Below are 15,855 nucleotides of genomic sequence, written 5' to 3'. Positions count from 1 at the left end.
ACTCTGTCTTTAGCGAGCAATTCAGGAGAGAAGTCCACCCACTTTAAAGACCCGTATCAAAGTCACTATCAGTTCAAAAGACTTTAGGTAACCTTCATTTGAAGCATATCTGAGTAGCTAATGAGCTCGATGAATAAATTAAAGTCGTCATATATGTCAATGGCGCGATTCGAGCGGAGGGCCGCTCGGATTGGAAGTTGGTAAAGGTCGTTAAACTTTTAGGGTGTACGCCACCCGCAGAGCCCCTGCAGAGCCGCATGCCCTGTACACTGCAGGTACCGTCTAAATGGCTCGCTAAATACCCCGCTGCGTATGGCCCGACTCCTCAAAACCTCTCACTACGACTTGAATAACTATGCAGCCGATTAATTTCAAATTTAAGCTTGGCATTGAAAGTTAATTGAGCAGCTGGGCTTTCAAGTGATATAGCTCTGGACTTGTTTTAATTAGTGATTGTTGCGATGCGGACCTAAAGTTAAGGTTGCGGGCCAGCTATTCAGCTTATCTAGACAGCAGGTGTTCAAAAGCCAGTATTAAACGCTGTGACTTGCATTAGGTTCCCAAGAACAATATCGAGATAAAATATTCAAGCTTGGAATCCGGATGCCAATTGAGGATACCATGTGCCGATGCATCCGCAAAGTTATCTACTTCAACTCTCAAAACTCAACATTCAACCCTTTGGGCCTATATCCTTCCTCAAACAGCAAAAGGTCTAAACTCACAAATTTCTTGACATTAATGCAAAAGTCCTTAAAACAAGTAAACAGGCATATTGAGGTTGAGATTTTGAAGCATCGGCGTTTGATAGCGACATCGAGCATGGCTATAAACATCAACACTATCGATATACAGCCCCAGAAGTTCAATGAGAGAAAAGAGCAGGAGCTGTGTAAGATTCTGTTAGACAACTGGCAGGTCAAGACACCGATGCCCATAATATCATCATACACATTACATTATGGAAAACTCCACCTTTTCCATCCCAAAGACTCCGAACCCAGATCATCATCATAGCGCCTGTCCCTTCAGACGTCAGCATTTCGGTTATCTTTAGAGAAGTCATAATCAGTAACCCCACATTTCATCTCCGTTCCTCATCCCATGTAGACTCCTTCTCAGACTCAAATCATCAATACAATTCATACCGTGGTGTTCCCGGTGGTTCCGTCGCGCGCTGATTTGAACCATTTGGATCTGGTACTGTTGGCAATTCCTTGACTTGTGTGTAGTTTGGTGTCCACTCCGGCTTGGAGCCAGGTTTTGTTGACATCCCGCTGATTTGCGTGCTGTCAAGCATCTGTCTACTGTATGGCAGATCGTCAGATGTGGAGGGTAACATAGTACTGGAATCCTTGGAGGTTCTTCGGTGGCGTCGGGACAGCCAGGCCCCAAAGGCTCTTATGGCCCCAAATACAGCAGCGCCAACAGGTATACCAACCTCGAGTCCTATTATAACCTCTTGGCTACTGCTGGACACCTGTATTGATGTGGCTGAGGGACTAGCAGACGAATTTGTGCCAGCAAGCGGTGATATGGTAGTTGGGTTGGCCGACGAACTTAGGTTGGGTACTTGCGAGGTTGTGGCAGGAGCGGAAGCTGAGGGGCTTCCATAGTTCAAATTTGTCGAAGAGCTCGAAGTGGTTGTGGAAATCGAAGTTGCTGATGAGCTCGAAGACAAAAGGGGCGACGTGGAGATAGAAGATTGTGGAATGCTCGAAGGAATACTTGTGAAGGGAAGTATATTCCCAGCAAGTGTGAACGTTCCGTTCCCGGTTTGGCAGTTGCACTCTGAAAGGCTGGCGCTTTCGCAACAGAAATGAGAGTTACCACAGCTCAGTACTCCGGCATCAGAGATTGTGTTGATTATACCCGCAACGTTATCATCTATAAGTTTTAGCTCTAGTGATTAGTGACAGATAGATTTGTGAACAGACTCACCTGTATTGCAGAATAATGGACAGAGCGAAGATGTGAACGATTTATCTGTACAAGATCCACGTATAAACCCACCAACAGCGCTTCCCAGAGGGTTGAAGCATAGTCCATCATTCAAACACGTAGAAACCGTTTGACAACAGATGGACACAGAGGTATCGTTGCATGGTACATCGTGTATTGCTACAGCACCGTTTGGAAAGTAACAAGTCTGCGCGGCAAGACTCAGCGTAGTAAGCTGGATTAAGAACAGAAGCGAAGGTATGACAAGTCCTTGGCCAAACATGACAACTTCGTGCATCTGTGGGTTTGGGGGTGTGAAGAAAAAGACAGTTCGGGGAATATGGAAAAGTGAAAGATAGACGGTGACAGCTTCTTGATGAGACTTAGGTACCTCCTCCAGGTTCAGACTGAGGGTACAGGTTCGACGCTTCCAAATTCAAAACTGTTAGACTGTTGGACTGTTGGACATAACATTTGATTTCGGCCAAGATGAGAAGGTCTATAAGTGGACCCCAGAACAAAATGCCCTATCACGGCTTTCGAAAGTACCCTGTCAGCCCTAAACGGCGGCACAGCGCCATGACAGCGGTTGGATTCTGGCCCCCAACACATCAGTATCCGCATATTTATGATTATTACTTTGAATTTGACTCCGGTTTCTCGAAAACTTCACCATCAAGGAATTAATAGCTTAGTGTCTCAATCTCTTCATTATTGAAATCGCAGCTGTATGTCACGAAATGGACGCCTGAAAATGTGCTAGGATTTAAAGCTGCCAACCCCCAAAAGGGAACCAACTCCGTCCATTGGGTACCGGTGGAGTGGTAACCTTAAAGACGCTGTCTACGCGCCGCCCCTGGGATGTCGAAACAAAAATCCCGAATGCATTAAGAACCGGACGATCGACCAATGATTGCGATGTTGGCAAGCAAATCCAACATTGCGCCCGTGTCCCACTCAGACAACTTCCAGAGTACTTCGACGTCGAACATTTAGCAAATACACATCATTTTGACATTTTTTGGCATCAAAGAGCATCTCATCCTCTTTTCTCTGCGTATATCTCCTTATGGGGTAGAAAGACAATGATCAACAAGCCCGCTTCCATGTTATTCAAATTTCCCCATTGGCCTTCTCGCATAACGGTCCACCGATTCTCACTTCTTCCTCGACAGGCCGGTATTCTGCCACTATCCACTCGTCAGTATCGTTACATCGCATTCGCCATTGTCGTACTTTTAACGTGGATCTTACTCCCCACCCTCCCCTCAATACGAATCCGCCCTCATCACGAACACGATCTACACAATCACCACAGTCCATTTCGGATACAGTCTGCATTCAAGAAAGAAGGCAACCCAGCCAAGAAAATCCGCGAAGAGCGCCAACAGCAAGTCCGCGAAGCATTTCTTCATGCGTGGGAGGGTTACAAACAACATGCCTGGCTACACGACGAAGTTATGCCATTATCAGGCGGACAAAAGGACCCATTTGCTGGCTGGGCCGCAACGTTGGTAGATGGACTGGATACACTGTATATCATGGGGCTTCAAGAAGAATTCGACAATGCGTTGAAGGCGCTGGATTCGATTGACTTCTCTACACCAAAGGCTGAGCGGGTACCAGTTTTTGAGACGACCATCAGATTCCTCGGTGGTTTACTGGGAGCATATGACGTTAGTGGGCCGAAGTACCCGATAATTCTCCAGAAGGCGGATCAGTTGGGAGAGTTTCTGCTACGTGCGTTTAATACCTCGACTGGTATACCTGTGCCTTATTTTTGGTGGGGAAAACAGGACGACATATTGCAGGGTGAAAACAATGTTATCATTGCGCAGATAGGTGAGAATGCGGGTTATGAAAATCCAAAAGAACAGAAGTACTGATCTTTTAGGCTCACTCTCGCTCGAGTTCACTCGCCTAGCACAGTTGACAGGGAAGCGGAAATACTTTGACAGTATATCCAAGATCACGAATCATCTTGATGCTGCACAGAACCACACCAGAATACCTGGTCTTTGGCCTTCCACAATCGATACAAAAGGCCCTTCTTTTCCTAGTGCTTCTTTCACTCTGGGGGCATTCTCAGATTCATTATACGAGTATCTACCAAAGGTATTGTCCCTTGATCAAAAGCTTGGGGTCATCCTTCGCGTGCTAATATGTAATAGGAGCACATTCTTTTGGGCGGAAATACAGATCAGTATTTGCGAATGTATCGCGCAGCTCTGGGGCCTGCTGCTAAATACCACTTTTTTCAGCCCAAGACCCCTGGTAATCAAGACATTCTATTTACGGGTTCCCTTGAAGCAAGATCTGAAGGTCCTCCCTCTCTAAATCCAGACGTTCAGCACCTTGGCTGCTATGCAGGCGGCATGGTAGGGCTAGGAGCTCGGATCAATAACTCTCCAGAAGAACTCGCAATGGCAATTCGATTGACCAACGGCTGTGTGTGGTCCTATCAAAACACAGCAAGTGGGATCATGCCTGAGATATTCTCCGTTGAGGCGTGCCAAAGTCCTTGTGAATGGACTGATGAGAATGCCGTTGAACTTGGCCACCAACATGGATTCACCAGAGTGGTTGATTCTAGCTACCAGTTACATCCTGAGGCTATTGAGTCTGTGTTTGTTATGTATCGCATTACTGGAGATCCAATCTGGCAAGAAAGGGGCTGGAAGATGTTTAAGGTTATTGTAAAGCATACTAGGACGGCTATTGCAAATTCACGGCTCCAGGATGTCACGAATCCAGTGCCACCACAAGAAGACTCCATGGAGAGTTTTTGGTTGGCTGAAACGTTGAAATATTTCTTTCTGTTGTTCAGTGAACCTGATGTCATTAGTTTGGATGATTTTGTACTGTGAGTGTTACCCGTCCCATCTGTTGCTACGGAGTGCTGACACCATCTAGAAATACCGAGGCGCATCCATTTCGACAGAGAGATAGTTCAATAGAGTTATGACCCTTATAATTATGATGATACGTATTTTTTAGATTGTGAGAAAAGCTTGTCGATATTCCGGAGGAGTGCTGGAAGATAATCGTCGGACGCAGGAGAATTCGCAGAGGAATGGAGGGTGCGACAATTAGAGTAGATGTGGAATAGGGTGCCGGCATAGAGACGGAGTACAGGTCCTTGAAAGAGCCCGTCGAACAGCATATGAGTGCACAAGCGCATGATCACAATATTCTTCAGCGAAAGCATGCAATCAAGTGTTCGTGAATATTTCTGTGGCTGCGATGTTTTGTATGAGATGGGAGAAGCGAAACCCCTGATTTTAGCGAGCCGTGACCCCGCTATCACATCTTCTTTGACATTTACAGAGACCTTGAACTAATCAACACTTAAAACAATTCTTTTAATTACTTCTTTGAGGCTTTCTCATCATATTCGTGACAATTCGCGAGTATAGTGTTATATCGGACTATCGAGGCTTTATTTCAGATCCTAGGCTAGAAATTTTCGATGGAGGTTATCCTACACCAAACTTAGCTACATTTCAATATAGTATCCACAAACGCAGCATTGAACAAGGAATTGAGCTAAAGTATTGATGAGATTGCTTAAGATCTCATTCATTTCCCTTGCGCCTCCAATATCTCTCTTTTCGTCTCCTCCAAATTCTTTAGAGTGTGCATAGTTCATACAGTTGAAGCATAACTTTAGTTAGTTTTGAATAACTGTCAATATCCACATGATCATTGAAAAGAAGAGCTGCTTCTTGTAAGAATATGAAATCAGAGCTTCTTCGATATCATCTAGTCATTGGCTTTACTCTGAATACTCATTCCTTGCCAAGGTTCTGCAATAAAGATGTACTCTCATCAAAATGTCAAAAATTGCCTCGAGTGGTTTCGTAAAGCGAACTTTTTCATAAGCAAACTTAAACTTACATCAAGCATATGAACGCCGGTGAGGGGCTTTGTGACTTTCTCTGTCAAGATCACAAATTTGTTGATAGTTGGGAAGCGGTGGCAGAATCCGGTGTCCTTCGTTGTGCTATCTAGAAAGGAAAGTACGACGAAAAATATCGCGCCATTCCGCACTTTCTATAAAGACTTAGAGGCCGCTAGCGCCCGCTTTGCTTTTTCCGTTTGCAGCTTGATCGGAAGTCAACAGTCTCCATGCTTTTAGAAATTCCATCTCATAGATCGGACCAAACTTCGATTTCAAGTGTCGCAATCGAACCATCGAGAACAAGATCCATCGGTCGCCCATATCACTATAAGTCCGCTGTTGTTGGAGATAGCATTCCTAACTGGCAATGATGGACCAACAAACAAAGAACTCTGAGAGCCAGCCTGCGCGTGGAAGGAGCGATCTTGGCGACAATGTATCATCCGATGTGGTCAATCCACAGTCCTCGCAATCCAACCATTACTCACTCCCAATTAAGCCTAACTGGACCGAAGTCAGCGATACTCAACCTACTAAGACCAAGGAGACTTTCGGTTGTTCCGCTATTTCCTCTCTCGAGCCTAAACAAGCACCTACCTTCCACAAGTTTCCCCAACTTCCCATTGAGCTCCGACTTAAGATGATGAAGTTTGTCTTGCCTGACCTGAGAGTTATCGAAATCTTGTGGGACCAAAAGAGACATGAATACTATACCAACTGCAAGGTTCCTGCAATTCTTCATGTAAACAAAGAATTCAGGGAGGAAGGTCTGAAGACGTATTCTCTTTTCATCGTCGACAACAACACCACACAGAGTACTGAAGACGTTACTGGAGGCGGTTTCAATGTGTGGAATGCTTTGTTCGGCCCTGCGCCAGTACCTGGCCAGGTGACCTCGACCTCGGATACGACCACCATGGCATCTGCTTCCGCCACTCGCAATCCCAACCTCGCAGCACAAGCCAATGAAGGAGGAGCTGAGCTTGTACAGAAGCCTTTAGGATCGTATATCGACTTCGGACATGATATGATTTATGTGTGTCTCGAGCGATATTTCGAGGAGTGGCAATGCAGGATGAAGATCAGAGACTTCTTGTTAAGCATCAATGCTGAGACAGCGGCCAAAATCCAACAGATCGCTATTAGGCCACAACGATTCTCATTCAATATGATCTTTCAGGCTCTGTCGATGTTTCCAAACCTACGTCTTTGCGCAGCAGTGAACTCGGACGTCTGTCAGTCATTTGCTAACGGAGACCCCCACCTTGTGAATCCAGCTCCATATCTCCCAGCGATCGGTTTCAAGAATGTCTGTCGGGAAGGAAATATTCGAACGAAGCGATGGTCTGTGTTGGAGAGACGAACAATGGGTATTCTCACGCAGCAAACCTACAAAGACTTTGAGGATCAGATGGCTGAGTTGAAGCGACGAAGTGAACCGCTGGGTTTGGACAGAGAGTGGATGGCTAGGTTGAATTTCTGCATGATTAATATCATGAGAAAGGGAGATTGAGAAGCCGTGGGAAACATCTAGGCATAGCCAATGCGCGAGATCTGCGTGCATTTATTCTCTGTGGAAGAAGTTGAGGTCAGGGTGCGAGTCGTTAGTAGTGGAGCAGATTTCGGTTAGCGCGATATCGCGTGCATCGATCAAGCAGCTTTGCAGACAGGGCTAGGGAAATCATCGGTGACGTTTCGGACAATTGTAATGCTAGGGGGTCTTCTTCATATTTCGTCATTGAATCCAAAGTCGTTGCTTTCCATCCCATACCTAGGTAAACGTGTGTGAAGTTCATCATCATGTGAAAATGAAAACGCATCTAGGGATGTACTCTCAACACAGCTCTTGAGTAACGTAGATATCAATTTCCAATCAATTCGCGCCTGAAATATATTTCAATATGACTTGGTCTTTCTATAAACATTAATGGTGTAAGAGGTTCGGTGAGGTGGCGTCATGTCTTTCTCGGTACCATGTTTTGGGTCGTAACTAAGCTTCTTCTCGACTAGATAGACAAACGGACTTCACACAACCTCACGGATTTGAAAGAAGATGGAAAATGTCTTGATCATCCCTGAAATATCGTTACATGTTCTATTATACTTGGTATCAAGTCACTTGCATGTACCCTGGCCTCGTCAACATCCAAGATGCCGCATATCCTGCCAGAATTTAGCGAGGAGATGACCTCGAACGCCACACCATCACTTCCACGAATCACGACAACTGCGAATACTCAGTGTCCTCAAACTAAGTGCGACCCTACATCAATGCTTGTGCCACCAAAATCTTCTCGAGACTTCACATCATTCTGCCTCCTACCTCCCGAATTAAGACTCAAAATCTGGGATCTCATCATCGCTCAACCACGAATCATAGAAATATTCTGGGAGTACCTCGGATGGTCCATAATCTGCAACCTGCCGATAGCCACAGCCATCTGCTCGGAGTCTCGAGGGCGTGCTCTGGAGAAATATGATATCATCAGATGCGACGCCTACGGTCCTGACAACGGTGTCACTCGCGCTTACATCAACTACGATGTTGACGTCGTTTACTTCAACCCGAATGAGCATATTTCGCAGAGTCATGGGAATGCCTTGATTGAAAAAAATTTATGGTCCTCGGAGCGAATTTTGTCTCCGCTTGTGATGAAAGTGTAGCACATTGCATTTGAGCACAAGAGCTTTCGCCCGGAAATCCTGGCGAGGAGGTTAGGGCGTATGCCAAGTCTGAAGAGCGTCAATTTGGTTGTTGAGGATATCTGTGTTCATGAGGATTTCCCAATGAACGTTAAAACGGTTCCCCATAGCTTGGCAATGGGATTTGTGAAAAGAGATACGAGGTTCTTCTCCTACAAGAGGTGGGGGCGCAAGTGGAACTTCAAGGTTGAGGTTATGGACTTTTGTTGGCCAGATAGATTCCAGAGAAGGATGGAGAAGCTGAAAATGCAGCTTGAGACAGAAGGCATGAAGAAAAAGGACGTGAAGAAGTTGATTGTTCGTCCCATCGATATTGTCAGAGCAGGAGAGGATAAGGATGCGCCTTGTGGTCGCATTATTTCGTACAAGCCCTGAAATTTTTCCGGGTTCAAGTCTCAGAATAAATTCATAGAAGCTTACGAGCAATGAAAAGACTCAAAACTAAAGACTTTCCGCTTTTTGTCACTCACCTAGGCAAAAGAGACGAGTGCTAAACTTAAAGAAAAAAGATTCATTATGGCAAAGTCGTTGTCATAAAATTTCTTGTCCTTGACTCGACTTCATAGGTTACAATTTTTCCTACCTCTAGGTCTCCTTGTTGGTTTGCTCAGCTACAGACGCCCCACTACGCGACTTCTCAAACTGCTGAGCCCCTCAATAGGACTCACCCAACCTACACGGTCTTTAGTCCATATCTCACGGTTCGGCTTAAGCTTCGCCTCGTGCAGATGGAAGTCATCGACAGTGCCAAGACGTAGGATGCTCGCTCCCTTCGTTCCAACACGATACATGAGTGTACCACAAGTCTTACAGAAATAATTGGTCATAGTCCTGCTTGAGTTGGTTGTCTGCGATTGAGCGAAAGCTGTCAAGTTCTCCCTGCCACGAATATGGGTGAGATGGGTGTCAAGGATGGTAAAAGTTGAGGTGAACATCAACGCCGTGATCTTGCGGCAGTCGGTACAATGGCAGGTGAACGCCCCGCTATATAGACCCGGAGCTTTGGTGGGAAATGCAAGCTGCACGGCGCCGCAATAACAGGTTGCTGTTGCAGAGTCTTCTTTGGACCAGCCATCACGGGCGCAGCCGGCGACAGGGAAGTACGGTTCTGATTTGTCAATAGGGGCGGCCATGGTTGTTGTGATGTCTCTATATCGTAGTTGATTTTGTAGTTCGAAATATACTTTGCTGAGAAGAGTAAGTACTGAGCTTTAAGTATGAGCTCGCCGCACTCGCTCCGGCAGATTAGCAAGCAAAGCAGCCACAAACTAGGCAACAGGATATGGCAGCCTGAGGCATTAATGCGGAAAAAGAACAACTCCCCTTTTCATCTGGTCTTAAGCGAAACCCTAGGCCTGATTGAGCCGTGGGTCCTCAAACCGCAATATTTGCATTTCCCAATCCACGAACTCGGAACACAATCTCTTCAAAACATCAACGTACAAAATTTGATCTCCAGGAATAGTTTTCTCGCATGCTATTCGTCATCTACAAATACTGCTCAGCGTATCCGTCTTGCTACAAAACGATTTCACTTGCGCAAATCGAGCTGTTGCGATTCGCAGCATTATCACATCGCCTTTGACTGGCCACCTTCAACGATTCGATCCGTTCAACAAGTCATCAGGAATAGAAGTCAAGACTTGTTATTGTCGAAAAGCGCGTCGACATATCCACCATGCCAAGCCGCGATCCTTCTCCTTTAACGGGATCAAGTGGTTCACCATCGTTGGATCCGGCAACGTCTGACGCAACTCCAACTATCAGCCAAATCGGAGCCACCATGGCTGTCGTACCGAAGACTAATGTTCTCGCTAAAGGCTTGAGCGAGGAAGTCGAATCATCTCCAACAGAAATTGATAGTCTACTGTCGAATCCCACGGGTTGGACGGAGGACAGAAATTCCCTCACGGAATTCACGATATTCATGGATCTAGCACCAGAGTTGAGACTCAAGATTGTACGTACCGGAATCGTTGTTCCTCTTCATCCCCATTGTTGCCGAATGGGCTTGACTGCATTCCCGAGCAACACCTTCCTCATTTTCTACTACCAATAGAACCTGGTGCTAATTTCCAGTAGTGGGAACATGCTATGGATGAGGTCGACGAACGAGTTGTTGAGATATTATGGAGCGAGAAGCATCATCGTTTCTTCACGAACTGCCCTGTCCCTACCGTTCTCCAGGCTTGCCGGGAATCCCGAACAACTTTAAAGTACGACCGAATCGTGGTTCCATATGGAAAATCCTCTTCCCACCTTGGCTCGGAGGGTCTGAACCAAGCCGAGAAGCTTGCTTTTACTACTTGGGTCGACCTTTCGCGCGATATCCTGTACTTCTGTCTCACTGGGCACCGGGGTAGAGACTCATATAACGACGTCAGCTCCGCCTTCCTCAAGACGTTGATGCATCATTACAGAGAAGATTGGACTAAGAGAAAAGTGGGATTACAACGTATAGCTTTTGAAGCCTTCACCTTGGACACCCTCAGCATTTCCGACGGACTGACCGATTACGATTACCTCAAGGAGATCAACGTGGTGTACGGAGATATATGTATTTCATTTCAAAATCCCATGAAGTTATCTACACAGAGATATCCGCACAGCAAAGCAATCGGCTATCAGCTGAGGCCAGACAGGGCTTCTCACGTTGTGAGGGGACATCTGAATAGGTTCAAGAATCGAATCAACCGTGATTAGGATGAGGAAAGAGCAAACTCGTTGATCATCCGCCCAATAAACATAGTGAGGGCAGAGCTAGAGGAAAAATAATCACTAGTTGACTGAGTCAAATCAGAGTCATACCGTCAGCTCTATTCTCCCTTGCTAGTCTACAGATATTCTCGAAAATACTAAAGCCAGCGATACTGACATGAGATTAAGAATTTTGTCTATAGGTGGGCGATTGAACGTTGAAGCGAGCGTGGATTTTTGATTTCAGCATTAATGACAGAGCAATTCTTGCCAGGAGGGAGGACTAAACACGGCAGAGTCAATGGGTTGCTAGGCACACAATGCAATACAAATCTAAAATTGAAGTTTTCTCGGTGAGGATGTGATGCCAGCAGCAGATTGTGAATTCGACGAATGATACACAAACATATCAGTGATTGGTCATTAAAGAATAATTTAAACTTGATGGGTTATTGTTCTCTGAATACTAAATCTGTTTATTTTCTTGATCTTCACTGTTACCTACCATCACTCGGTGCTATCAGCACATATCAACCTTTAATGATCTTTGTAGATTGGAAAGTTCGATACTGATTTTTTCAACGTTGTTAGAGTGGCATTATAGAAGTATGCTCTGTCCAATATCTATGGTGCGTAATCTTGAGTCAACTTCAAAAAAAGAGCGGAGTCATAAGCGGACCTCGCTTAAAAAGGACCTCTCCTCGTTCGCAAAGAGAAAAAGCCAAAAAATTTTAAAATCGATATCAGAAGCAAAAATTTCAACCTCCCGAAGGAGGGTGTCCAGCACCACAGCCAAGTGTGGGATTTAAAGGGGATTATCTTGAGACATTCGTATTTCAGGCATTCACACGAGAATATAGAGAGGCACGATCACTGTCGCAAGCATCTATTATCCTGGAGGCCGCTGTCTCAGAGGATGATGCCAAAATTCTGCTTATTTAAAACTATATGGTGCTTAAGAGGTCGAAGCTTTTCATTGGTCAGGGTTCTTAGCGTGCTTTTGACAAGGCAGAGGTTGAAGTTGAGTAGCTTTCTTCCCTTTAGTGATCCGCTTGAAGGCACATAAATCATGGCACAAAGAGTAGAATCAGGTCCGAGTCCTCACGTACCGATTATCAGTCCTATAATGTTTCGGTACATAATTATTTCTAGATAAGATTTTAATGAAACTACTCTTTCCACTGTCAACAATTTGGTAGTTAGAATTACATCTGAGGAAGAAGTCTGTTTGCAGATCACATGACCTCGGGCGACTGCAGAAGCTGAAGTACAGGACATGGGCTCTTCTAGGGCTATAAGTACTTCTATCTCCTCTGTTATCGATGTTCTACAGCTTGATGTTCTCGATTTGTGGATCGTTCTCTCCTACCGGTATCTTGATCATGACATTGGTCCCCCTTCTATGCCAGACCAAATCCCGCTAGAGAGGACGTTAATTATTCCAGCAATCGCAACAGAGATCAAAAGTCGCGGATGGCCAACGGCAATTCGGCTACCTAGATACTCTACAGAGAGCAGCCTCGATAGATCTTTCTCCATCTCGACCATCTCCACAACGACAAGATTCCTCGTAAGCCCTCTCAGACTACCGAAATCCACGAGCTTCGACAGACACTTCGCAATCCAACCTCATCAATCTGCCTCGAATACATCCATTCAAACTTAACATCAAAGTGGCTACATTTTCCAATCGCTTGTCATGATGCACATGATGGGGAGCAATTGTGACGCTGAGAGTGCGTCCGTCATCTTCACCGAACATCAACAGCAACTTCAGCATCGCACCTTCAGTTCCACTTTCCACCTTGAGCGCTGATCCTACTGGTTGGACACCAAAGACTATTGCTCCAACCACTCTTCATGACTTTGCCAAGCTTCCCATAGAGCTTAGATTGGAGATCTTTAAGCACGCTCTGGTTGATGCCGAATCTCGGATCGTTGAGGTTCTCTTCAATGCACCTATCCTGCACTTCCACACCACTTGCGTCGCACCAGCTCTGCTCCACGCTAGTTCCGAGTCTCGTAGAGAAGCCAAGAAACACTACGATCAACTTGTTCTTCAGGATGGTCGTCCTGGCCTGTCGGACCCGAAATTCTCATACACCTGGATCGATTACTCGCAAGATATCCTCTACTTCTGCCCAACAGGGCTCATAACGTCACGATATGGAAGCCGCCACATCAAAAGCTTTCTGAAGAGCTTGTCAAGCGCATCAAACGGCCACAAATTGTTGCGTGTAGCATTCGAAGCTACGAGCATCAACAGCAGTGTGGTTGCAGAGATTCTGACCAGCTTTCCACTACTGAAGGACATCAAATTAGTCTATTCCGATGTTTGTGTCTACTCCCGGCATGCAACTAAGGAATACAAGAAGATCCAACGCAAACCTATCATTGGGTGTTCCAACATACCCGACGATACAAAGTTCGTCAGATGGAATGGGTACAAGAAATCATCGGTCGATGGCAACAGATGGAATGATTTTCAAGTCAAGAAAGGCTTTTTTTTAAAAACGACCTTCGTCAAGTCAAACCTGCGACTGGAGGAATTCCAGGAGTGGTTATCAGCGCCGTCGACATCAATAGGATGGAAGGAGGGAAAGGATTTGAAGAGATCTCGAGGGGTGTGAAGGATAATTGGGGTCTTCGCTGATTGTAAACGAGAACTCGAACTCCAGAGCAGCTAAAGCCATTTCACGAACATTCTCGGCAGGGTTAGAGAGCAAAGGGATACTCGTTTTCTATCTTGCCTGCTTGCTCATCAAGCGTAGATTAGTGGAATCATAATCTTCCGAAACCATCTTAAACATCGTAAATCTTGGCAGTGTTTCGACTTAATATGTACTTTCTTCAACAATTCATTCGTGCAAATTCCCGAAGAATCTGTATAGGCGTTGCTCTTTATCGAGCCAATATGGGGTACACGGTATCAATACTTGTATGAGGAGACGGCTAGGGAAATATATTTTGTCTCTTAAAGTTCAAAGTATCCTCCTCAAAACAGATTAGCTTACATGAAGCGTTCTTTAGCTTTTAGATTGAGCGTTAGCGTACTTCATCAAACAAAATACAAGGCTGGGTTTTTTCGGTTATCACCTTTGCCTCGCGACTTCTACCTCGATCTTTATCGCTTTCGAGTTCCTTCCACAGTCAATCAGATCTCAAAAACATAAACTCTCATGGCCTTGGGACATAACGTCAAGTCTTCCTCCTTGGACCTCCTCATGGAAGATCACTGCCCTGAAGAACTCAGCACGCCCGCTGCGGCACCAGGTAAGCGCAATAGATCACCAGCATAAAGTGATCTACAGGCTGATATATCGCAAGATGCGTCTCAAGCAGCAGCAATGATCATCAACCCAAATCCTAAAGACTGGACCGAATCCAGCAAGTCGCTCCGAAGATTCAAATGCTTCCCGAAGTTGCCCATTGAGCTCAGGTTGAAAATCTGGGATCATGCATTGCCCGATGAGCACGTCATTGAAGTACTCTGGAATGAAACTACTTGGAGTTTCGCAACTGATTGTGCCATTCCGCCCGCCCTGCACGCCTGCTCCGAGTCTCGCACGAATATGCTGAGGCATTATACATGTCTGGAGTTTAATACCAGCATGTTATATGAAGATGATGAGCCACAAGCCGATAACTGTATTTTCCGAACATACATCGACTTCACTACCGATATCCTCTACCTATCCTATGCTAGTTGTGCTCTAGAACGAGCTGGCTGGAACTTTCGTCACTTTTTGACCCAACTCCAGGAAATCTCTCCAGACCTTCAACACATCGCCTTCGACGTTCTCAAGCCCGTGGATATGGTATCGTCAAAGCTCGTGAAATTCAAGAAACTGCAGACCATCAGCCTCGTCTTCAGTGACTACTTCCCCAAGATCGGCTTGGTCTGGCAAAACCCTCCAAAACAGCATCATCAGCCAATCACATCTCACACTCTGAAGTACGAAGAAGATTTGGAGCTACTCAGATACTCTCCTAAGGGCGCAGGTGTAGACAGGAAGATTGATAGGAACGCGGGTGGCGAACTTTACCGCTCATTGCGCCGTACCCTTGAGTTCAAGGGGCGTATGTACAGTCAAACCCTCATAGCCCAGCGTATGGACAAAGAAATTGTGGATGAGTTGAAATTCAAAGCCATCGATGTCCTGAGAGAGAGGAAAGAGTTCTCTAAGTACAAGGCCCTCCAACGAAAAGGAAAGACGGTAACGACCGGATAAGGATTCAGGCTCGATGTGTTTTTCAGTGGACGAAGAGGGACCACGAGGACGTTGTGGGAAATACCAGAATACTTGGAGATTGAGGTTGACACGATAGCAAATTCGTCTTGCATTGTATTTATCTATCTGTGGACGTAATCAGAAACATGTCACAATTACCTGCCGAAGCGTTATTTGCCTTTCATTGCCCATGTCAGATTCCCACGCCCAATCTCAGAACTAACAATACCTAATAATGACTTTTTCTTTTTCTCCGAAAATAATTGTAGCTAACCATCCTCTAATGTGAAATGCAAAAAGTTTTTCATTGACGATCTATGGATTTAAGTGCAAATCGCTGACTTTTCATACCCCAATTGCTACAAAATCGTCACGGAACAG

At 45.5% G+C, this 15,855-nt stretch overlaps 7 protein-coding genes across 7 annotated transcripts; 5 read left to right on the top strand and 2 right to left on the bottom strand.

The window, feature by feature from the left end:
- Positions 1-1,132: 1,132 nt before the first annotated feature.
- Positions 1,133-2,239, bottom strand: LY89DRAFT_727197 (uncharacterized protein; the record flags this gene model as incomplete). The annotated part of the gene is made up of 2 exons (XM_018219126.1): positions 1,133-1,887; positions 1,942-2,239. 2 exons carry the CDS (start codon positions 2,237-2,239, stop codon positions 1,133-1,135), a joined length of 1,053 nt encoding a protein of 350 aa, XP_018078517.1.
- A 955-nt stretch (positions 2,240-3,194) lies between these two features.
- Positions 3,195-5,069, top strand: LY89DRAFT_604616 (putative mannosyl-oligosaccharide alpha-1,2-mannosidase). The gene is made up of 4 exons (XM_018210366.1): positions 3,195-3,783; positions 3,836-4,056; positions 4,113-4,804; positions 4,855-5,069. Exons 1-4 carry the CDS (start codon positions 3,402-3,404, stop codon positions 4,904-4,906), a joined length of 1,347 nt encoding a protein of 448 aa, XP_018078516.1. The 5' UTR covers positions 3,195-3,401; the 3' UTR covers positions 4,907-5,069.
- A 1,143-nt stretch (positions 5,070-6,212) lies between these two features.
- LY89DRAFT_744888 (uncharacterized protein) lies at positions 6,213-7,394 on the top strand (the record flags this gene model as incomplete). Its single annotated transcript, XM_018221045.1, has 1 exon — positions 6,213-7,394. One exon carries the CDS (start codon positions 6,213-6,215, stop codon positions 7,353-7,355), a length of 1,143 nt encoding a protein of 380 aa, XP_018078515.1. The 3' UTR covers positions 7,356-7,394.
- A 599-nt stretch (positions 7,395-7,993) lies between these two features.
- On the top strand, positions 7,994-8,920 carry LY89DRAFT_744887 (uncharacterized protein; the record flags this gene model as incomplete). The annotated part of the gene is made up of 2 exons (XM_018221044.1): positions 7,994-8,463; positions 8,530-8,920. 2 exons carry the CDS (start codon positions 7,994-7,996, stop codon positions 8,918-8,920), a joined length of 861 nt encoding a protein of 286 aa, XP_018078514.1.
- A 155-nt stretch (positions 8,921-9,075) lies between these two features.
- On the bottom strand, positions 9,076-9,714 carry LY89DRAFT_679376 (uncharacterized protein). The gene has a single exon (XM_018213856.1). It carries the CDS (start codon positions 9,676-9,678, stop codon positions 9,157-9,159), a length of 522 nt encoding a protein of 173 aa, XP_018078513.1. The 5' UTR covers positions 9,679-9,714; the 3' UTR covers positions 9,076-9,156.
- Positions 9,715-10,223: 509 nt separating this feature from the next.
- Positions 10,224-13,872, top strand: LY89DRAFT_727192 (uncharacterized protein; the record flags this gene model as incomplete). Its single annotated transcript, XM_018219125.1, has 3 exons — positions 10,224-10,505; positions 10,628-11,088; positions 13,011-13,872. 3 exons carry the CDS (start codon positions 10,224-10,226, stop codon positions 13,870-13,872), a joined length of 1,605 nt encoding a protein of 534 aa, XP_018078512.1.
- A 549-nt stretch (positions 13,873-14,421) lies between these two features.
- On the top strand, positions 14,422-15,474 carry LY89DRAFT_727191 (uncharacterized protein; the record flags this gene model as incomplete). The annotated part of the gene is made up of 2 exons (XM_018219124.1): positions 14,422-14,515; positions 14,570-15,474. The coding sequence occupies 2 exons, from the start codon at positions 14,422-14,424 to the stop codon at positions 15,472-15,474; spliced, it is 999 nt and encodes a 332-aa protein (XP_018078511.1).
- Between the last annotated feature and the right edge of the window lie 381 nt (positions 15,475-15,855).

This window comes from Mollisia scopiformis (assembly GCF_001500285.1).
Source record: "Mollisia scopiformis unplaced genomic scaffold LY89scaffold_1, whole genome shotgun sequence".
NCBI classification, from domain to species: Eukaryota; Fungi; Ascomycota; class Leotiomycetes; order Helotiales; family Mollisiaceae; genus Mollisia; species Mollisia scopiformis.
Note: the sequence above shows the minus strand (reverse complement) of the source record. Positions and strands in the feature narration are given on the sequence as shown.